General features: G+C 42.9%; 1 protein-coding gene across 1 annotated transcript in view; it reads right to left on the minus strand.

The window, feature by feature from the left end:
- Positions 1–18,686, minus strand: part of LOC138643401 (histamine H3 receptor-like) — a 32,483-nt gene extending 13,797 nt beyond the window's left edge. The window contains exons 1-2 of the mRNA XM_069732317.1: positions 18,446–18,686; positions 6,365–6,531 (exon numbers count right to left, since the gene is read on the minus strand). Coding sequence (XP_069588418.1) covers positions 6,365–6,531; positions 18,446–18,686 — 408 coding nt within the window. The remainder of the gene's footprint in view (positions 1–6,364; positions 6,532–18,445) is intronic.
- Between the last annotated feature and the right edge of the window lie 5,430 nt (positions 18,687–24,116).

Raw genomic sequence — 24,116 nt, forward strand, 5'->3', positions numbered from 1 at the left:
AAAAAACACCTTGCAATTTCATGTTAGCAATGGCACCACATGGAAGAGAAATGTTACATGACCTGAAAAAGAAAATAATTTCTTTACACAAGAAAGGTGAAAACTATAGGACGATCATAAAGCTTTACTTATTAGTAAAAATATTGTAGCAAAAAAGATGCAAAAATTTAAAAAAGATGGAACTGCAACCATCCCACAGAGATACCCTGGCCGACTACAGACTTTAAAGAGAACCTGTCACATAATTTCAAGCATCTAAACTGTCCCAAGTGTGATGTTAGCTTGCGCAGTCTCGGCACATGTGCTGCTCCCCGCTCAACACTGCGCAAGCATCGTAGGCTTGATGCTACACACTGCGCAAGCGAGGCTGCCTGCTCAACTGTGCGCAAGCACGGCTCCAAGCGCCACACTGTGCAAGCATGGATTCCAGTGATGCAATGAGAGAAATCAATCAAAATGAAGCACACCCCTATGACTAAACGAGCAGGTACCATATAACTATATAAAGTGCTTTTGCATATCATTACATTAATGAAAAAAAGTGTTTGTGATGCACATTGCATCACTATCAACACCCTGGGGACAGTTTAGATGCTTGAAATTTTGTGATAAGTTTCCTTTAACACCTAACACCTTGTTCATTACATGTCTAGAAGCCTTAGAGCTGTCATTAAAAGTCATGGAGGTCATATAAAAATCTAGATTTTGTTTTTAATGTGGGTTGTTACTGTTTTTTTTTTGTATCATCTAATTTTGGTACAATTTAATTTTTTGTAGTTAAAGTTATATTATTACTCTTATTTTCATCTTATGGGTTAAAAAAATGTTCTGTAACACCTAGTCTTGTCAATAGTTTGTAAATTATTCTTGTGTTCATTGACATATTGATTAAAATATTTTGTTTCAAATGAGGTATACTTATTAATACTGAGCACTGTATATATGTAATGTACATATACAGTTCTGTCAAAAATTACAAGACCACTGCAAAATTTTCAGTTTGTCTTATTTTTCTCTTTATAGGTATATTTCTGAGTAAAATGTAAATTGTTCTTTTATTCAATAAACTACTGACAGCATGTCTCCGAAGTTCCAAGCAATATGTTTTGTATTTATTTTCTGAAAATGAGAAATCAACAAAAAATGCATTTCTTGCAGACCTCAAATAATGCAAAAAAAAGGTCATAATCATTTAGAAACAACAATACTAATGTTTTAACTCAGCAAGAGTTCAGAAATCAATATTTTGTGGAATAATCATGATTTTTAATCACAACTTTCATGTGTCTTGGCATGCTTTCCACCAGTCCACACTGCTTTTGGGTGACCTTCTGCCACTTCTGGTACAAAAATTTAAGCAGTTCTTCTTTGTCTGATGGCTTGTGACTATCCATCTTCCTCTTGATTACATTCCAGAGGTTTTCAATGAGGTTCAGGTCTGTAGATTGGGCTGGCCATGACAGGGATTTGATGTGGTGGTCCTTCATCCACACTTTGATTGACCTAGCTGTGTTCCATGGTGCATTGTCCTGCTGGAAAAAAACAGTCCTCAAAGTTGGGGAACATTGTCTGAGCAGAAGGAATCAACTGTTTTTCCACGATAACCTTGTATGCGGCTTGATTCATACGTCCTTTGCAAAGATTAACCTGCCCAGTTCCAGCCTGCTGAGGCATCCCCAGATCAATACCGATCCTCCACCAAATTTCACAGTGGGTGAAAGACACCGCGGCTTGCACGCCTCTCCAGGTCTCCGTCTAACCATTAGACGACCAGGTGTTGGGCAAAGCTGAAAATTAGACTCATCAGAGAAGATTACCTTACTCCGGTCCTCTATGGTCCAATCCTTATGGTCTTTGGCAAACTTTAGCCTGGCTCTCCTTTGCTTCTCATTGGTGAAAGGCTTTTTCTAGCTTTACATGACTTGAGTCCTGCCTCTAGGAGCCTGTTACAAACTGTTCTTGTTGAACTTCACCCCAGCTGCCATTTGACATTCCTTTGGTAGGTCACTTGATGTCATCCTGCGGTTGCTGAGTGACATTCGAATAAGATGACGGTCATCCTGGTCAGTGGAGAGTCGTTTTCACCCTCTGCCGGTCTGTAGCTTTGTTTTCCCCAATGTCTGCTGCTTGACCTTGTTGTAATCGACTGCCGTCTTCGAAATTTTAAAGCTGGAGGCAACATGACGCTCACTGTGTCCTTCTGCTAGTAAAGCCAGAATTGAGTCCTTCTTTTCCTCACTCAAGACTTTTCTTTTCAACTCCTTTGGCATGGTTCAAAGTTATTTTTCCATTCCTATTACTTTTGGGATATTACTAGCACTTGTTTTGCCATCCAGCTTGTCCTATTGCAAGAGGATTGTGAACACTACAGCAGGGTTTTTTATACTTTCCTTCATTAAATAAGAGTTGGCCAAGGTGATCACCTAATCAGAAACACATTAAGTAGAATGAGGTGTACTCTGGTTGGAATTCAACTGACACTGGAATGGAATGGCCGTCAGACATGTAAAGAATATGATTTTTATAAAACTGTGCAGTGGTCTCTTAATTTTTGCCAGAACTGTATATATATATATATATATATATATATATATATATATATATATATATATATATGTATATATATATATATATATATATATATATATATATATATACATACATATATATATATATATCTAATATATAAAGCTGAATGTGTGTGTGTGTGTGTGTGTGTATGTCCGGGATTGGCATCTGCACCGTCGCAGCTACAGCCACAAAATTTTGCACAGTCACACGTCTGGACCCCGAGAGCGTCATAGGCTATGTTGTGAGGCGAAATTTTAACCCCGCGCGTTCCAATTCACCAAACAATTTTGCCCTTATCTACATAATGGGGAAAAAAGTGAAAGGAAAAGTGTTGGAGGTGTCACAGCTACAGCCACAAAATTTTGCACAGTCACACGTCTGGACCCCGAGAGCGTCATAGGCTATGTTGTTAGGTGAAATTTTAACCCCGTGCTTTCCAATTCACCAAACAATTTTGCCCCTATCTACATAATGGGAAAAAATGAAAGGAAAAGTGTAGGAGGCAAATTGACAGCTGCCAGATGTGAACAAGGGGGACTTAAAGAATGAGAGCGATGGCGCCAAAGAGTATATACACCGTACAGTTGCTAAGGTGGGGCCCCGACATGGGATACTCACCACACACGGGGATATGAACACACACACAAAATGCGCCACACACTACCACGTGCTTGAACACATATTACCCTCAGCACACATTTCACCACACATACACCAACCTCGCCACATAAAAGTCGAAACACAAAAGTCGCCGCTCAAAACTCGCCACAAGCAAAACTTGCCACACGCAAAACTAGGCTCACGCAAAACTCGCCACAAGTGCAAAACTCACCTCATGGAAAACTCGCCACACGCAAAACTTGCACACGCGGAAAAATTGCCACATGCACAAAAGTTGCAACACATGCAAAAGTTGCCTCACACAACACTTGCACATACTGAAAAGGCACCACACATAAAACTCGCCACGCGCAAAACTCGCCATGCGCAAAACTTGCTGCACACAACTTGCTACACTAACCTGTCACATGCAACTCGACACACAAAAAGTTGCTACACGCATGTTGCCACACAAAACTCATCTCACAAAAGTCGCTACATGCATGTTGCCACATGCAACTCAACACACACAACTTGACAAACAAAACTCGCCCTAAAACACACACAAGTCTGGTATTATCCTTCAAAAATAAAAATCTGATTAATAAGCAGACAAACTACAACAAATGTACCATATAGGAAATACGGCAGCTGTCAGTCACATGACCTGTCTATTATGTGTATGTGTGAGCCAATATATACTGCTGGGGGGAGGGCTTCCTGTTGGCTGGGGATTTATCAGGTTGCCAATTTAGCTTACAAATACTGAGGTAAAAATACTGAGCAAATAACGTGTGAACGAGGTCTAATACAGGAGGAGATGACACACAGGTATATACTATATACAGGGGAGATGACACACAGATATATACTATATACAGGAGAGATGACACACAGGTATATACTATATAGAGGAGGAGATGACATACAGGTACATATATATACAGGAGGAGATGACATACAGGTATATACTATATACAGGAGGAGATGACACACAGGTATATACTATATCCAGGAGCAGATGACCTACAGGTATATACTATATACAGGAGGAGATGCCATACAGGTATATGCTATATATGGAAGATGACATGCAGGTATATACTATATACAGGAGGAGATGACACACAGATATATACTATATACAGGGGAGATGACACACAGGTATATACTATATACAGGAGGAGATGACATACAGGTATATACTATATATAGAAGGAGATGACATTCAGGTATATACTATATATAGGGGAGATGACACACAGCAGGTATATACTATATACAGGGGAGATGACATACAGGTATATACTATATACAGGAGATGACATACAGATGTATACTATATATAAGGGAGATGACAAACATGTATATACTGAGGTGATGAGGTGAAAATGAGAGGTGTGAGGTGAAAATGAAAAGGTGTGAGTGCAAAATGAGAGGAGTGAGGAAAAATAGTGGAGTGATCAGAAAATGACAGATGTGAGGTTGAAATGAGAAGTGTTAGGGGGGAATGAGAGGTGTGAGGGAGAAAATGAGAGATGTGAGAGAGAAAATGAAAGATGTGACTGGGAAAATGAGAGGCGTGATGGGAAAATAAGAGAAGTGAGGTGCTATAACTAACCACAGATATTTATTATGCCCAGGCAACGCCGGGCTCTTCAGCTAGTATATATATATATATATATATATATATATATTGTAAGATTGCTCTCACTAAGTGTATTGGGGGACGCTCGCTTGGCACGGGATTAACGTAGTCAGGCACGATTTTTGAACACAAAGCAGTCCATGCGGTTTATTAAGGTGTCATAAACCGGGTTATGCACAGTTCATATTATACATTCCATAGAACACAATAGCCACCAACTGGTGATATTAACTTGCAGCTTTGTCTTAACACTTCATTTACGGCTTTGACTCACATTTACGGCTTTGTCTCACAGACACTAAACATGCTGGACCTCTCACTTTGCCCAGTTACCATGGGTGTCCGTACGCCGTACACTTCCCCAATGTCCCAAGTCACATAAAGCACATATGACACTGGGTCGCGGTCTCTAAACACGCCGAACCTCACTCCGTTCAGTCACCGTGGGATACCACACAGTTCATGGAACATCACAAGCCCCAACAGTCTGTAAAGGTACCTGACGGGAGCTCCTGCTCCACCTGCTGACTCCTCGTCAGTCCTCTCCTCCGGGAAAGCTGCCTCACAGGGATTACCAACTTGCCTGGGCGGCATATCTTAGTCAGTCCAGACCCACCGAAGGACGGTTGCTTCCCCACATGAACCGCACATGTGACCTGTCCAGGTGCTATTCAGGACCTCGTCAAACACCCCAGGCCACCCGCAAGTCCAAAGCCCCACCATGTGCTATTCAGAACTCCTACTCCCAGGAAATTCAACACAGGATTGTACAGTGTTCTATTCAGGACTCCTACTCCCAGGAAATCCAACACACCCAGCTCACCAGGTCCAAAGCCCCACCATGTGCTCTTCAGAACTCCTACTCCCAGGAAATTCAACACGGGTGGTTCAGTGTGCTATTCAGGGATCCAGTCCTACTCCCAGGACCACACAGGCTCTCCAGGACCTTCCACTGGAACCACACGGGACCCATGTGACCCACACCCTGGTCACATTATATACCCTTAAACCACTCCCTTGGGTGGGAGTGTGGATGTGTGGCTAGTTTGTCCCACCCATCTCACACAACTAGCCTAGTAAGTCTCCCTTACAGCTACACTATATATATACACTCTTGAGGGACTACAGGTCCCAGAACAACAACATTGCATCAGACTTACTACGCAGACTCCCTCTGCAACACATATCGGCCATTCACAACACAGCCAGTCACTGTTTCACCACGATTATCACAATAGATATGCCTCCATGCACATGCCAAAGAGCACTCACAGCGCCCCCTAGCTGTCACAGGGGTCACTGCATCACATTATATATATATACACACACACACATATACTGTACATGTATATTACATGACACATATACACATATACACATGTAATTGGGGAAAAATATTTATAAAATGGTGAAAAAAAGACGCTTACATTAAAAGTTTATATCAGGGAAAACACTTTACAATTTTACAGTGCACACTTTGTTTGTGTTTTATCAGCTATTAACATGATGCAGTAATACTAGAATACAGAATAGAACAATACTTACAGCCATAGTGACAGCCAGAAATCGATCATAACTAATAAGAACAACATTAAAGGCTGACGCTGTGCACATCATATAGTCGGCGACCAGCCATAGCTTGCAGAGGAATTTTCCTAGCTTCCACTCGCCATTGAACATATAAGGCACATACAATGGAATGCAAAATGCTCCTGTGAAAATATGCATATATTAATACTTACTAATGATGGTGTTAGGAAAATGCTCTGTTATCTTATCAGAGCCATAAGACAGAGCTACACTCTGAGGGACGGCTTCCAGGCGTGACACGCTATAGCCATACAGTGTACTTGAGCACAATATAATATTGGAAAACAGAAGACCCAGAGACAGCAATGTGCCCTTTTGAACTATTTTTCAAAGTTCTTTAGTGTCCGCTGACGTTCATAGGTTTTGACAATATTCATTGCTATTCCAGGTCCTTGTCTGGAGATCCCATAATCAGTTCTGGAGTCTCAGACTTTCCTGGGAACATCCACAAGCACATTTGCAGAAATGGGAACGAGAAGAGGAATCTACTTAACTTGACTAATCCCTGATATCTGGATCTTCTATACTGCACTACTGCATTATACACTTAAGGTACCGTCACACACAGCGACGCTGCAGCGATACCGACAACGATCCGGATCGCTGCAGCGTCGCTGTTTGGTCGCTGGAGAGCTGTCACACAGACCGCTCTCCAGCGACCAACGATGCCGGTAACCAGGGTAAACATCGGGTAACTAAGCGCAGGGCCGCGCTTAGTAACCCGATGTTTACCCTGGTTACCATCGTTAAAGTAAAAAAACAAACACTACATACTTACCTATCGCTGTCTGTCCTCGGCGCTCTGCTTCTCTGGTCTGGCTGTGAGCGCCGGGCAGCCGGAATGCAGAGCGGTGACGTCACCGCTCTGCTTTCGGGCCGCTGTGCTCACAGCCAGACCAGAGAAGCAGAGCGCCGAGGACAGACAGCGATAGGTATGTATGTAGTGTTTGTTTTTTTACTTTAACGATGGTAACCAGGGTAAACATCGGGTTACTAAGCGCGGCCCTGCGCTTAGTTACCCGATGTTTACCCTGGTTACCAGCGAAGACATCGCTGAATCGGTGTCACACACGCCGATTCAGCGATGTCTGCGGGGAGTCCAGCGACGAAACAAAGTTCTGGACTTTCTTCCCCGACCAGCGACAGCACAGCAGGGGCCTGATCGCTGCTGCCTGTCACACTGGACGATATCGCTAGCGAGGACGCTGCAACGTCACGGATCGCTAGCGATATCGTCTAGTGTGACGGTACCTTTAGAGTCACAAAACCACTATTCCATCCAATGTACATTTGTAAGTTTATAAAGTTTTTAATGACCACTCAGTGATCCACAATCTGTCATCCTTTGTACCAATATCAACTAACTCATTCGCCGGTTCTACTCTGAGCCAGTTGTACTGCATCCAAACACGTACTAACGTACTTTTACACTTACTACAAACCATTTTGCGACAAAACATGTCACATGTAAAGCAAAAATTCTGTACGAAGGCTAACACTGAATCCTCTAAAATAACGAGCTGATAGCAACTACATTCACAATAGGCTTTATTAAAATAGTGTAACTTTATTACTCAAAATACCTCTAGTCCTAAGTCCCAATTTATAAAATATACCTGCTTAAAATCCCCTTTTTTATCGGATTGCACTTGAACCAATGTTATTCAATGAGGTGCTGCAAATCTGCATATTTTTTCTCAGCTGTATTCGGCATGCTGCAATTTCATTCTGAAATCAGTACAGTGCGGGAAAAAAAAATCCCATGCCATAAGGACCATCAGTATGGCACCCGATTTTTACGGATACAGTACAATTCTACAGCATAGGAAAACGTAAATGGTCCTGAAAAAAGACTAACAGCTACTGAATGAAACGGAATGCATACAGACAGCGCATGAATGACAAGTAAGAAAAAATCGTCCCACTCTCCTCTATGAAAATGGGATCGATTTTTCATACGCTCGAGTGAGCGTGCCTTATATCTTCCTCTCCCTTTAGGGCGACCTTTTAATGTGTTTTACACCAGATTCCTGGCGTTAACTCTTGTATGACTCAAGGCCCAAGTGTGACCTGGAAGTCACTTTTACAATGTAAGCCTATGAAGTGTCAGAAAGATGCACGTTAGGCTTACATTGCAAAAGCAACTTCCGGCTCGTACATAGGGCACAGTGTGATCCTGCAAGTCAGAATATCCATCACATGAACCAAAGAAGGACAGGAGTAGAGATGGAAACCAGGAAAGACGCTGATCAGTGAGTACATTACTACAGTTACACTTCCCAACATATAGATTTACACAGGGAAAGACAGTAAAAAGTTTTGTGGTAGTGCTTATTTAAACAGATGGCAAAGAACAATGCCCTGACTCTGGTTTTTACACATTCCAGAGACCTGCAGAGGTCCTTAACTAATAACACAAGGGAGATTGGCTACCTGTCACTTTAATCTTTTCCTGAGTGCCAACCATATAACAATATCCTGAAACCTTGATGACCCAGGTTCATTGCGCAGCATTCGGAGATTCATGTGGGTGGCCACACAGCTCTGGTGGAATATGTTCACAGTCACCCAGCAATCATACACTTAAAGACACATAAAAAACATAAAATACAATGCGCTAGATCTCCGAGCACTGAAACTCACCCAAGCCATAGCTACTACAAAGGAGAGGGAATATAGAGTACTTAAATTAATGTATTCGCCATGTGGTTTTTGTTTCCCCTGTCCTGTGGAGCCTCTGCCTTGGTTAGATGAGAGCCAGTCAAATGGGGCTTTTTTAAAATCATACCTCCTGTCCTTCCAGATATAATTTTCAGCAAGACTTCATTTTATCAGAGGCAGGAAGACATCTATACACATCTGATAATAAAGGACCATCATTCACAATAGGCAGTGTCACAGCTGACCCTGCTCCCTCTCCCTTTACAATGATCTTTGCACAAACTAAGCAGTCTAAGCACTGTGGCTATGCACATGTGCTGTTTCCTGAAACAACAGAAAGTTAGAGACTAAAAAATGTTCCAGTGGCCAATGTGAAAATTGCAAGATTTCTCTTTTACTATTTTAATGAAGATTGTGATATAGACCGTGCACCTTATCTACTCAGCTTTCCATGGGCAGATGTTAAACACAGTCAGGCACAAGTCCAACTATAGGGTGGTTAGATAGCTGAGATTGGTATTATGCTGATTGGGTATACCTTGTTGCAGTGGAATGGCTTTTACACTTTTTTGATAAAAAATGACAACTTAATGCCCTATGTTTTTGTTTTATCTTTATTAATAATGACTTAACTAGAGTCCGATGGTCCCTGTTGAAAGATTTTTACCAGGGGCACCACATCCTGGTGAACATATACATGGTTCTCCATCCTGATATATATGTTTCCCTTCCTGGCCCCATCCTGGTATATATACCTCCATCTTGGTATTACCCTGGTATGTATGTTCCTTATCATGGAACCCATCCTGGTATATATGTCCCTTAACCTGGTATATATGTCCCTTATCATGGGCTCCATCCTATTATATATAACTCCCATCCTTGTATATATGTCCATTATCCTGGTATATATGTCCCTTATCATGGGCTCCATCCTAGTATATATAACTCCCATCCTTGTATATATGTCTCTTATCCTGGTATATATGTCCCTTATCACTGGCCCCATCCTAGTATATATAAAACTAACATCCTGGTATACATGTCCCTTAACCTGGTATATCTGTCCCTTATCATGGGTTCCATCCTAGTATATATAACTCCCATCCTTGTATATATGTCCCTTATCCTGGTATATATGTCCCTTATCATGGGCTCCATCCTGGTATATATACCCCCATCCTGGTATATATGTCCCTTACCCTGGTATATATGTCCCTTATCATGGGCCCCATCCTAGTATATATAACTCCCATCCTGGTATATATGTTCCTTATGATGGACAGCTATTATGAACTGGTGGTTTAGGAGCAACATGGGACGAGCTCTGAAGGAGGTGGTACCTGTACTGACCGCAGTCCCTAAGCTCAACACAACACTAGAAGTAGCCGTGGGATGCTCCTGTCACTCCCTAGGCACCTCGTCACAGCCTGAGAACTAACTACCCCTAAAGATAGAAACAGGAAAACTATCTTGCCTCAGAGAAAATCCCCAAAGGATAGATAGCCCCCCACAAGTAATGACTGTGATTGGAGAGGGAAAAGACATACGTAGAATGAAACCAGGATGTAGCGCAGGAGGCCAGTCTAGCTAGATAGATAGGACAGGACGGAATACTGTGCGGTCAGTATTAAAAACTACAAAAATCCACACAGAGTTTACAAAAATCTCCACACCTGACAAAAGGTGTGGAGGGTAAATCTGCTTCCCAGAGCTTCCAGCTTAACTGAATTAATCCATACTGACAAGCTGGACAAAACATAGAATGCACAGAACGAATAAGTCCACAACATGTGGACAGAAAAGAGCAAAGAAAGGACTTATCTTTGCTGAACTGGTCAGGATATCAGGGAAATCCAAGAGAGATGTGAATCCAACCAGGAAGCATTGACAAGTGGCACTGGCTGAAGGGAAGAGCCAGGCATAAATAGCCGAGCAGAAAGACAATCAGTGGAAGCAGCTGCAGACTGCTAAATCCAAGGAGCAGCCATTCCACTTAAAACCACCGGAGGGAGCCCAAGAGCAGAACTCACAAAAGTGCCACTTACAGCCACTGGAGGGAGCCCAAGAGCGGAGTTCACAACAGTACCCCCCCCCCTTGAGGAGGGGTCACCGAACCCTCACCAGAGCCCCCAGGCCGATCAGGACGAGCCAAGTGAAAAGCACGAACCAAATCGGCGGCATGGACATCGGAGGCAACAACCCAAGAATTATCCTCCTGGCCATAACCCTTCCACGTGACAAGATACTGAAGCCTCCGCCTCGAAAAACGAGAATCCAAAATTTTCTCAACCTCATATTCCAACTCTCCCTCAACCAACACCGGGGCAGGAGGATCAACCGAGGGAACAACGGGCACAACATAGCTCCGCAACAAAGATCTATGGAAAACATTATGAATGGCAAAAGAGGCTGGAAGAGCCAAACGAAAAGACACCGGATTGATAATTTCAGAAATCTTATAAGGACCAATAAACCGAGGCTTAAACTTAGGGGAAGAAACCTTCATAGGAACATGACGAGAAGACAACCAAACCAAATCCCCCACACGAAGCCGGGGACCAACACACTGACCGCGGTTAGCAAAACATTGAGCCTTTTCCTGAGACAACGTCAAATTGTTCACCACATGAGTCCAAATCTGCTGCAGCCTGTCCACCACAGAATCCACACCAGGACAATCAGAAGGCTCAACCTGCCCCGAAGAAAAACGAGGATGAAAACCAAAATTACAAAAGAAAGGTGAAACCAAAGTAGCCTAACTAGCCCTATTATTAAGGGCAAACTCGGCCAACGGCAAGAAAGCCACCCAATCGTCCTGATCAGCAGACACAAAGCATCTCAAATAGGTTTCCAAGGTCTGATTAGTTCGCTCAGTTTGGCCATTAGTTTGAGGATGAAACGCCGAAGAAAAAGACAAATCAATGCCCATCCTAGCACAAAAGGCCTGCCAAAACCTAGAGACAAACTGAGAACCTCTGTCAGACATAATATTCTCCGGAATGCCATGCAAATGAACCACATGCTGAAAAAACAATGGAACCAAATCTGAGGAGGAAGGCAACTTAGGCAAAGGTACCAGATGGACCATATTAGAGAACCGGTCACAAACAACCCAGATAACAGACATCTTCTGGGAAACAGGAAGATCCGAAATAAAATCCATGGAAATATGCGTCCAGGGCCTCTCAGGGACCGGCAAAGGCAAAAGCAACCCACTAGTGCGGGAACAGCAAAAGCACGCACATCCCGCGACAAAGAAGGCCACCAAAAGGACCTAGCAACCAAATCTCTGGTACCAAAAATCCCAGGATGACCAGCCAACACTGAACAATGAACCTCAGAAATTACCTTACTTGTCCATCTATCAGGAAATTCCCGAAGCACCCGCCGCAAATCAGGGGAGATGGCAGAAAGAATCACCCCTTCCTTAAGAATGCCAACTGGCTCAAGGATTCCAGGAGAATCAGGCAAAAAACTCCTAAAGAGGGCATCAGCCTTAACATTCTTAGATCCCGGAAGATACGAGACCACAAAATCAAAACGGGAGAAATACAGGGACCATCGAGCCTGTCTAGGATTCAGCCGCTTGGCCGACTCGAGGTAAATCAGATTCTTATGATCAGTCAAGACCACAAAGCGGTGCTTAGCTCCCTCAAGCCAATGTCGCCACTCCTCAAACACCCACTTCATAGCCAACAACTCCCGATTGCCGACATCATAATTGCGTTCCGCAGGCAAAACTTTCTGGAAAAAAAGCACACGGTTTCATCAAAGAACCATCAGAATCCCTCTGAGACAAAACGGCCCCTGCCCCAATCTCAGAAGCGTCAACCTCAACCTGAAAAGGAAGAGAAACATCTGGCTGACGCAACACAGGGGCAGAAGTAAATCGGCGTTTAAGCTCCCGAAAGGCCTCAACAGCCGCAGAGGACCAATTCGTCACATCAGCGCCTTTCTTCGTCAAATCAGTAAGGGGCTTAACCACACTGGAAAAGTTGGCAATGAAACGGCAATAGAAATTAGCAAAGCCCAAAATTTTTTGAAGGCTCTTCACAGATGTTGGTTGAATCCAGTCATGAATAGCTTGGACCTTATCAGGATCCATTTCCATAGACGAGGGAGAAAAAATAAAACCCAAGAAAGAGACCTTCTGAACTCCGAATAGGCACTTAGACCCCTTCACAAATAAAGCATTATCACAAAGGATCTGGAATACCATCTTGACCTGCTTCACATGAGACTCCCAATCATCGGAAAAAATCAAAATATCATCCAAATATACAACCATGAATTTATCAAGATAATTGCGGAAAATATCATGCATGAAAGATTGGAACACAGATGGAGCATTAGAGAGCCCGAATGGCATCACGAGGTATTCAAAATGGCCTTCGGGCGTATTAAATGCAGTTTTCCATTCGTCACCCTGTTTAATACGAACAAGATTATATGTCCCTCGAAGGTCAATCTTAGTAAACCAACTAGCCCCCTTAATCTGAGCAAACAAATCAGAAAGCAAAGTCAAGGGGTATTGGAATTTGACCGTGATCTTATTAAGAAGACGATAATCTATACAGGGCCTCAAGGAGCCATCCTTCTTAGCAACAAAAAAGAAACCCGCTCCCAATGGTGACGAAGACGGCCGAATATGCCCCTTCTCCAAAGATTCCTTAGCATAACTCCGCATGGCGACATGCTCTGGCACAGACAGATTGAAAAGTCGGCCCTTAGGGAACTTACAACCTGGAATCAAGTTAATAGCACAATCACAGTCCCTATGTGGAGGAAGGGAACTGGACTTGGGCTCATCAACTACATCCTGGAAATAAGACAAAAACTCAGGGACCTCAGAAGAGGGGGGAAGAGGAAATCGACATCAAAGGAACGTCACTATGTACCCCTTGACAACCCCAACTAGTCACAGACATAGTTTTCCAATCCAGCACCAGATTATGTTCCTGTAACCATGGAAAACCAAGTACAACAACATCATGCAGGTTATGCAACACCAGAAAACGGCAATCTTCCTGATGTGCTGGAGCCATGTACATGGTCATCTGCGTCCAGTACTGAGGTTTATCCTTGGCCAATGGTGTAGCATCAATGCCCCTCAAAGGAATAGGGCTCTGCAAAGGCTGCAAGGAAAAACCACAGCGCCTGGCGAATTCTAAGTCCATTAAGTTCAGGGCAGCGCCTGAATCCACAAATGCCATGACAGAAAAGGACGACAATGAGCAAATCAGGGTCACAGATAAAAGAAATTTAGGCTGTATAGTACTGAGGGTAACAGACCTAGCGAACCTCCTAATACGCTTAGGGCAATCAGAAATAACATGAGCAGAATCACCACAGTAAAAACACAGCCTATTCTGACGTCTGAATTCCTGCCATTCTGTTCTAGTCAAAATCCTATCACATTGCATAGGCTCAGGACTCTGCTCAGAGGACACTGCCATATGGTGCACAGCTTTGCGCTCGCGCAGACGCCGAGCAATCTGAATGGCTAGAGACATAGATTCGCTCAAACCAGCAGGCATAGGGAAGCCCACCATAACATCTTTAAGGGCTTCAGAAAGACCTTTTCTGAAAATAGCAGCCAGAGCATCCTCATTCCATTTAGTGAGCACAGACCATTTCCTAAATTTCTGGCAGTATAATTCTGCCGCTTCCTGACCTTGACACAGGGCCAACAGGGTTTTTTTCTGCATGATCCACAGAATTAGGTTCGTCATACAATAATCCGAGCACTTGAAAAAATGCGTCTACATTCAGCAATGCCGGATCCCCTGATTCAAGGGAGAATGCCCAGTCCTGAGGGTCACCACGCTGCAAGGATATGATGATTTTAACTTGCTGAATGGGATCACCAGAAGAACGGGGTTTCAAAGCAAAAAACAATTTGCAGTTATTTTTAAAGTTCAAAAACTTGGATCTGTCCCCAAAAAACAAATCAGGAGTAGGAATTTTAGGCTCCAAAGCCGGAGTCTGGACAACATAATCTTGGATACTCTGTACTCTTGCAGCAAGTTGATCCGCACGAGAAAACAAACCCTGAACATCCATGCCAGAGCATAAATCCTGAACCACCCAGAGATCAAGAGGAAAAAAAAGACAAAACAGAGCACAGAAAAAAAAATAGCTCAGAATTTTTTTTTCGTTCTTTTGAGATGCATTTAATTCATTTTGGGCCACTTGTAGTGTTATGAACTGGTGGTTTAGGAGCAACATGGGACGAGCTCTGAAGGAGGTGGTACCTGTACTGACCACAGTCCCTAAGCTCAACACAACACTAGAAGTAGCCGTGGGATGCTCCTGTCACTCCCTAGGCACCTCGTCACAGCCTGAGAACTAACTACCCCTAAAGATAGAAACAGGAAAACTATCTTGCCTCAGAGAAAATCCCCAAAGGATAGATAGCCCCCCACAAGTAATGACTGTGAGTGGAGAGGGAAAAGACATACGTAGAATGAAACCAGGATGTAGCACAGGAGGCCAGTCTAGTTAGATAGATAGGACAGGACGGAATACTGTGCGGTCAGTATTAAAAACTACAAAAATCCACACAGAGTTTACAAAAATCTCCACACCTGACAAAAGGTGTGGAGGGTAAATCTGCTTCCCAGAGCTTCCAGCTTAACTGAATTAATCCATGCTGACAAGCTGGACAAAACATAGAATGCACAGAACGAATAAGTCCACAACATGTGGACAGAAAAGAGCAAAGAAAGGACTTATCTTTGCTGAACTGGTCAGGATATCAGGGAAATCCAAGAGAGATGTGAATCCAACCAGGAAGCATTGACAAGTGGCACTGGCTGAAGGGAAGAGCCAGGCATAAATAGCCGAGCAGAAAGACAATCAGTGGAAGCAGCTGCAGACTGCTAAATCCAAGGAGCAGCCATTCCACTTAAAACCACCGGAGGGAGCCCAAGAGCAGAACTCACAAAAGTGCCACTTACAACCACCGGAGGGAGCCCAAGAGCGGAATTCACAACAGACAGCATACTGGTATTCCTGGTATATATGTCCCCCATCATGGTATATATATCTCCCATCCTGGTATATATGTTCCCCGTTCTGCCACTGTTCTTTAAAGCGTAGAAAAATATAAACAATTATAATCACCTCCCATCCACTCCCACGCCACTCCCACTCCTGAAGCCAGCAGAGTGGAGCACATAATGTCACTGCCATGCAACGCCAGTCATGTACACACCCACATCAGCTTCCGGCCTCTCATTGGCCAGCAGCCATTATTGCAGCACACAGACCCGGCGGGTCTCCTCAAACGCACATCCAGCTGATATTTTTACTGACGTCGGCGGTCCCCCCACACTCACGTGCCCGATCATGGTCGCAACCTCTGCGACTGTGATCATTACGCCCCTGTGTGTTACTAAGATCATTTTCTGATGATAGCTTCAATCTAATAGTTGTATCTGCTGTATTAACGGTGTCCATGTAGTCCCATGCAACCATGCTTCCAAACAGAACCCAATTAATTCTTGCACCTGTAAATATAGCATTGAATCTCAACAACCTCTATTTTGGAGTCATGGCATTAAAATCAAGAGTCTGGGTGTCAAACCAGGAAAAGCTCTGCATTATAATAAAAAGTAACATAAGTCGGTGAAAGAATATAAAATGGAGTAAAATGACAAAATGGTGATTACTCTAATATGGTCATCAAATCACCCTAAAAAAATTGCAATTTAAAGTGATCACAGCGGCATATGTGCCAAATTGGTATCCATGAAACCATCAACGCCATACATGAAATGCAAAGCGCATTGCAGTACTTTGCGATGCCATCAACAGGACAGATAAAGTGCGTCTGCTCAGGAGCCGCGACAGGAAGCAAGGAAGAGGACGTCATCGCATGAAGATGGGAGGCGCCGGACCCGTACCTGCGACGTCCATCGGACCGGACGGCACCAGGACTGCCCATGGGTGAGCATAATATAACTTGTTTTTCTTACCTTAAAGGTTACATTGGGGGCTTACCTACAGCATTCCAGAATGCTGTAGATAAGCCCCTGATGGCGGTGGCTGCAGTCTATATACAAAAAAGTAGGTGACAGATTCCCTTTAATTCCACAGCGCTTTACATTAGCACTATCTTCATTGGGGCTCACAATATATATTCCCTATCAGTATGTCGGTGGAGTGTGGTAGGAAACTGGAGAACCCGGAGGAAACCCACGTAAACATGGGGGGAACATACAAACTCTTTTCAGATGTTGTCTTTGGTGGGATTTGAACCCAGGACCCCAGCCCTGCAAAACAACAATGCTAACCACTGAGCCATTGTGCTGCCCATTGTATAGTAAAATTTGTGGTGTAATTCAAAACTGAAATTCGTCTTACAAAAAATAACCTCAACTGAATAATAAAAACTCTAAGAAAAAGTTATGGCTGTTAAAAGAAAGGGAGGAAAAAATAAAAGTGTAAACATGAACGGTTAAAATAAGCGCATAGTAATCTTTATTTATTTTTTTTATATAGCGCTAACATATTACGCAGCGCTTTACAGTTTGCACACATTATCATCATCATTCGCATAGTAGTCTTAAAATAGAAAAAAAAATGGATAGCCACCTACCAGACCTCACCAGTCTTTTTTTTATGTCCAACCAGGGAGAAATCATATGAACACTGCTGCAAGTTAGCAGCCACTGATTGACTGCAGCAGTCGTAAGCAGTCAGAACTGGAATAGAAAGCGATCAGACTATCTCCAATTGGCCATTGTTTAAAATAAAAATAAGTAGTGAACAACCCATTTAATTTTAGGTGCACCAGTCATATTATTAAACTAAATGATTGTCTCTTTTTTTATTTACAAACTGTATTAAGAGAACTTTCGGGCCATTTGGATTTAAAGGGAACCTTTAATGCTTTTTCTTTGAGTTCACATTGGAACTGTAGATCCAAAGAGGAAAGTGACAAATGTAGTTCAGTGCTAGATGTGTATTATTTACGTATATTCTACGATGTCAGAATTTTCTGATCAGCAAACAAGCTTTTGTTTGGAGAACCTTTCCTTAAATGTACATTTACAACACCCATACTGGTTTGTATGAAGTAGGTATAGTAGGACACAGAACACAGATTGATGGTCCCAGTGCTATTGACGATGGTCTTAAAACCGACACTAAGAGCAATGGTGTGCATCACAGTACCACACATCAGAGAATGAACATGGTAGTGTTGAGTAGCAGAGGTACAATGTTCTCAGTTGAGGGGAGACCCTTAATCCCTGGGCAGCATAGCGGCTGTTACAGCTATAGATCTGCTACTGCCATAGTTCTGCTAAAACTCTGGTTCTAGCCATGATATAACATAACAAAGACATATTTATATATAAAACTCACCTATTAAAAAATCACAAATAGCTAAATTTAAAAGGAAGAAGTTACTGCTGCTCCGAAGCCGCTTGTCTTCTATAAAACATACAATGACAAGACTGTTGCCTGCAACAGTGATAAAAATTAAAAAAGAGATCAACATAATTATTAGAATAGTTATGCCTTGTGCCATTTCATCAATCTTGACAGATGAGTTTGTAAAACTGATACCAGTAAGATTTCGCGAAATGATTAAAATCGATTTCATCTTGAACTGAGAATATACGTAAATAGTGATGCATGGAGGCATGAAGAACGGGATGTGTGCCTCAATGATTAATTTCCAATACTTCAACAAGCAGCAATATATATACAGTAGAATATTCCTATGGGGGAATCTCCATTGTCAGGACCCTGGGGCATCTAGCAGGTGCTTACAAGCCCTTGGCACATGTATAAAATTATCTAAGTATTCAAAATAAGTTCATAGAATACTTTTTGTTACTTTAGCTTTATGTGCACATTCATTACACTAATGTTATAATAAACTAAAAATAAAAAAATGCTTAGTGGATCTGTACTCCCAGAAGAGCAACCTCATTACATTCTATGTGAAACACATGGAAAATGTACAATCCCGAAAGAATTTTGATCTCCAAGGCAAATTTCCACTTTTTATAATTAAATGTTTATTATTGGGTTTTTCAATTATGTTTTAAATGAAATTATAATAAATGTACTAAGGCTGAATTGTACATTTTCTGAATGTGCAGTTTATCCATCCAACAAATGAACAAAATCTTCTTAACATTATACAATTTTTATATCAGTGAGAGAATGGTATTCAATATCTGATAATATGAAATAAAGTTTTGGGGCTAAACCTTTTATAGTTACCTGATGGATTTATTCACGTATTCCAGAATCACTATGCATAAAAAATACAGATAAAATAATTACTTTTTTCTGATATAAAAGCAAAGTATGCAATTCAACGTATAATGTATTTGTCACATGATAGGCACCAACAGAGCCCAATGAACCCATTTGACTAATAATTGGATCTCTAATTTTTGTTATGGTGTCCATCATTTTACCATAAATAGCTACATATTATGTTTTCCATCAATGTGAAGGAAACTGAAAGAGCCTCCAAAGCAAATTTGAACAGAACCTATTAATGCTTTATGCAATAAAAATAAACTTATAACATAAATAAATTTTAGTAGAATTTTATTAATATGGTAAATGTATATTAATTTGCAAGCTAGGTGCATGGCCACATAATATACTTAAAAGGAGATATCCGATAAGAAGATATTGATTGCCTATATTTAACCCCTTAGTGACAGAGCCAATTTGGTACTTAATGACCGGGCCAATTTTTGCAATTCTGACCACTGTCACTTTATGAGGTTATAACTCTGGAACGCTTCAATGGATCCTGCTGATTCTGAGATTGTTTTTTCGTGACATATTGTACTTCATGTTAGTGGTAACATTTCTTCGATATTACTTGCGATTATTTATGAAAAAAACGGAAATATGGCGAAAATTTTTAAAATTTTGCAATTTTCAAACTTTGTATTTTTATGCCCTTAAATCAGAGAGATATGTCACGAAAAATAGTTAATAAATAACATTTCCCACATGTCTACTTTACATCAGCACAATTTTGGAAACAAAATTTTTTTTTGTTAGGGAGTTATAAGGGTTAAAAGTTGACCAGCAATTTCTCATTTTTACAACACCATTTTGTTTATAGGGACCACATCACATTTGAAGTCATTTTGAGGGGTCTATATGATAGAAAATAATGAAGTGTGACACCATTCTAAAAACTACACCCCTCAAGGTTCTCAAAACCACATTCAAGAAGTTTATTAACCCTTTACGTGCTTCACAGGAACTGAAACAATGTGGAAGGAAAAAATGAACATTTAACTTTTTTTTGCAAACATCTTAATTCAGAACCATTTTTTTTATTTTCACAAGTGTAAAAACAGAAATGTAACCATAAATTTTGTTATGCCATTTCTCCTGAATACGCCAATACCCCATATGTGAGGGTAAACCACTGTTTGGGCGCACCGCAGAGCTTGGAAGTGAAGGAGCACCGTTTTACTTTTTCAATGTAGAATTGGCTGGAATTGAGATTGGACGCCATGTCACGTTTGGAGAGCCGCTGATGTGCCTAAACAGTAGAAACCCCCCACAAGTGACCCCATTTTGGAAACTAGACCCCTTAAGGAACTTATCTAGATGTGTGGTGAGCACTTTGAACCCCCATGTGCTTCACAGAAGTTTATAATGTAGAGCCGTGAAAAAAAAAATCGCATTTTTTCTACAAAAATGATTTTTTGCCCACAAATTTTTATTTTCACAAGGGTAACAGGAGAAATTAGACCACAAAAGTTGTTGTGCAATTTCTCCTGAGTACGCTGATACACAATATGTGGGGGTAAACCACTGTTTGGGCGCACCGCAGAGCTTGGAAGAGAAGGAGTGCCGTTTTACTTTTTCAATGTAGAATTGGCTGGAATTGAGATTGGACGCCATGTCGCGTTTGGAGAGCCCCTGATGTGCCTAAACAGTAGAAATCCCCCACAAGTGACCCCATTTTGGAAACTAGACCCCCCAAGGAACTTATATAGATGTGTGGTGAGAACTTTGAATGCCCAAGTGCTTCACAGAAGTTTATAATGCAGAGTCGTGAAAATAAAAAATATTTTTTTTTCCACAAAAAAGATTTTTTAGCCCCCAAGTTTTTATTTTCACAAGGGTAACAAGAGAAATTGGACCACAAAAGTTGTTGTCCAATTTGTCCTGAGTATGCTGGTACCCCACATGTGGGGGTAAACCACTGTTTGGGCGCACGGCAGAGCTCGGAAGGAAGGAGCGCCGTTTTGGAATGCAGACTTTGATATAATGGTCTGCGGGCATTATGTTGCGTTTGCAGAGCCCCTGATGTACCTAACCAGTAGAAACCCTCCACAAGTGACCCCATTTTGGAAACTAGACCCCCCAAGGAACTTATCTAGATGTGTGGTGAGAACTTTGAATGCCCAAGTGCTTCACAGAAGTTTAGAATGCAGAGTCGTGAAAATAAAAAATATTTTTTTTTTCACAAAAAAGATATTGTAGCCCCCAAGTTTTTATTTTCACAAGGGTAACAGGAGAAATTGGACCACTAAAGTTGTTGTCCAATTTATCCTGAGTATGCTGATGCCCCATATGTGGGTGTGTAAACCACTGTTTGGGTGCACGGCAGAGCTCGGAAGGGAAGGAGCGCCGTTTTGGAATGCAGACTTAGATAGAATGGTCTGTGGGCGTTATGTTGCGTTTGCAGAGCCCCTGACAGGGGCGGACATACCATTGGTGCAACCTGTGCGGCCGCACAGGGGCCCAAGAGGTAAGGGGGCCCATTTCTTGCTCCAAAGCTAGTGCAATTTTGCATTTTTAGGAGTTCTCGGGCTGCAAAGGGCCCATATATTGTTCTTGCACAGGGGCCCTTTTCTGACTGTGTCCGCCAGTGGCCCCTGATGTACCTAAACAGTAGTAACCCCCCACAAGTGACCCCGTTTTGGAAACTAGACCCCCCAAGGAACTTATATAGATGTGTGGTGAGAACTTTGAATGCCCAAGTGCTTCGCAGAAGTTTATAATGCAGAGTCATAAAAACAATATATATATATTTTTCCACAAAAAGGATTTTGTAGCCCCCAAGTTTTTATTTTCACAAGGGTAACAAGAGAAATTGGACCCCAGAAGTTGTTGTCCAATTTATCCCGAGTATGCTGATGCCAAATATGTGGGGGTAACCCACTGTTTGGGCGCACGGCAGAGCTCAGAAGGGAGGGAGCACCATTTGACTTTTTGAGCGCAAAATTGGCTGTCGTGTTTGGAGACCCCCTGATGTACCTAAACAGTGGAAACTCCCCAATTCTAGCTCCAACCCAACTCCAACACACCCCTAACCCTAATCCCAACCCGATCCATAATCCTAATCACTAACCCTAACGATAATCCCAACCCTTACCCCAAAACAACCCTAATGTCAACACTAACCATAACCCTAATCAAAACCCTAAATCCAACACACCCCTAATCCTAATCTCAACACTAACCTCAAACCTAACCCTAATCCCAATACACCCCTAATCACAACCCTAACCTTAAACCTAATCCCAAACCTAACCCTAATCCCAAGCGTAACCCTAATGCCAACCCTAACCCTAATACCAACCCTAATCCAAACCCTAACCCTAATCCCAACTCTAACCCTAACTTTAGCCCCAACCCTAACCCTAGCCCTAAGGCTACTTTCACACTTGCGTCGTTTGGCATCCGTCGCAATCCGTCATTTTGGACAAGAAACGGATCCTGCAAATGTGCCCGCAGGATGCGTTTTTTGCCCATAGACTTGTATTGCCGACGGATCGTGACGGATGGCCACACGTCGCGTCCGTAGTGCACTGGATCAGTGTTTTGGCGGACCGTCAGCACAAAAAAAGTTCAATGTAACTTTTTTTGTACGTCGCATCCGCCATTTCTGACCGCGCATGCGTGGCCGTAACTCCGCCCCCTCCTCCCCAGGACATAGATTGGGCAGCGGATGCGTTGAAAAACTACATCCACTGCCCACGTTGTGCACAATTTTCACAACGTGCGTTGGTATGTCGGGCCGATGCATTGCGACGGCCCCGTACCGACGTAAGTGTGAAAGAAGCCTAACCCTAAATTTAGCGCCAACCCTAACTCTAAATTTAGCCCCAACCCTAACCCTAAATTTAGCCCTAACCCTAGCCCTAACCCTACCCCTAACCCTAGCCCTACCCCTAACCCTACCCCTAACCCTAACCCTAACCCTAGCCCTAACCCTAACCCTACCCCTACCCCTAACCCTACCCCTAGCCCTAACCCTACCCCTAACCCTACCCCTAACCCTAGCCCTAACCCTACCCCTAACCCTAGCCCTAACCTTACCCCTAACCCTACCCCTAGCCCTAACCCTAGCCCTAACCCTACCCCTAACCCTAGCCCTAACCCTAGCCCTAACCCTACCCCTAACCCTAACCCTACCCCTAACCCTAGCCCTAACCCTACCCCTAACCCTACCCCTAACCCTAACCCTAATTTTAGCCCCAACTGCTCTTCTCCTGCCGGCCGGCAGATGGAGACAGATGGCGGGCGCACTGCACATGCGCCCACCATTTTCTTTTGCCCAGAAGATGCCGGCGGCCAGGAGGAGCAGCTGGAGGATCCAGGGACACAGGTGAGTATGATAGGGTCCCCGAATCCCCCTATTTCTCTGTCCTCTGATGTGCGATCACATCAGAGGACAGAGAATTACACTTAGCTTTTTTTTTTTTGCGGTCGCCGGTAAACAGTTAATTACCGGCGATTGCAAAACAGGGGTCGCTAAAACCGACCCCCGATCATGCTCTTTGGGATCTCGGCTACCCCCGGCAGCCGAGACCCCAAAGATTCTCGCGGGGCCGGCCGGCGGGCGCACTGCGCATGCGCCCGCCATTTTCAAGATGGCGGCGCCCACCGTGAGCCACGAGGAGCATCGGGGGAGATAGGTAAGTATTGGGGGGCTACCTGGGACCCCTTTTCTCTATCCTCCGATGTGCGATCACATCGGAGGATAGAGAAATTAAAAAGAGATCGTGGTTTTTTTTTTTGCGATCGCCGG

This window comes from Ranitomeya imitator, chromosome 6 (genome assembly GCF_032444005.1).
Source record: "Ranitomeya imitator isolate aRanImi1 chromosome 6, aRanImi1.pri, whole genome shotgun sequence".
Lineage (NCBI taxonomy): Eukaryota > Metazoa > Chordata > Amphibia > Anura > Dendrobatidae > Ranitomeya > Ranitomeya imitator.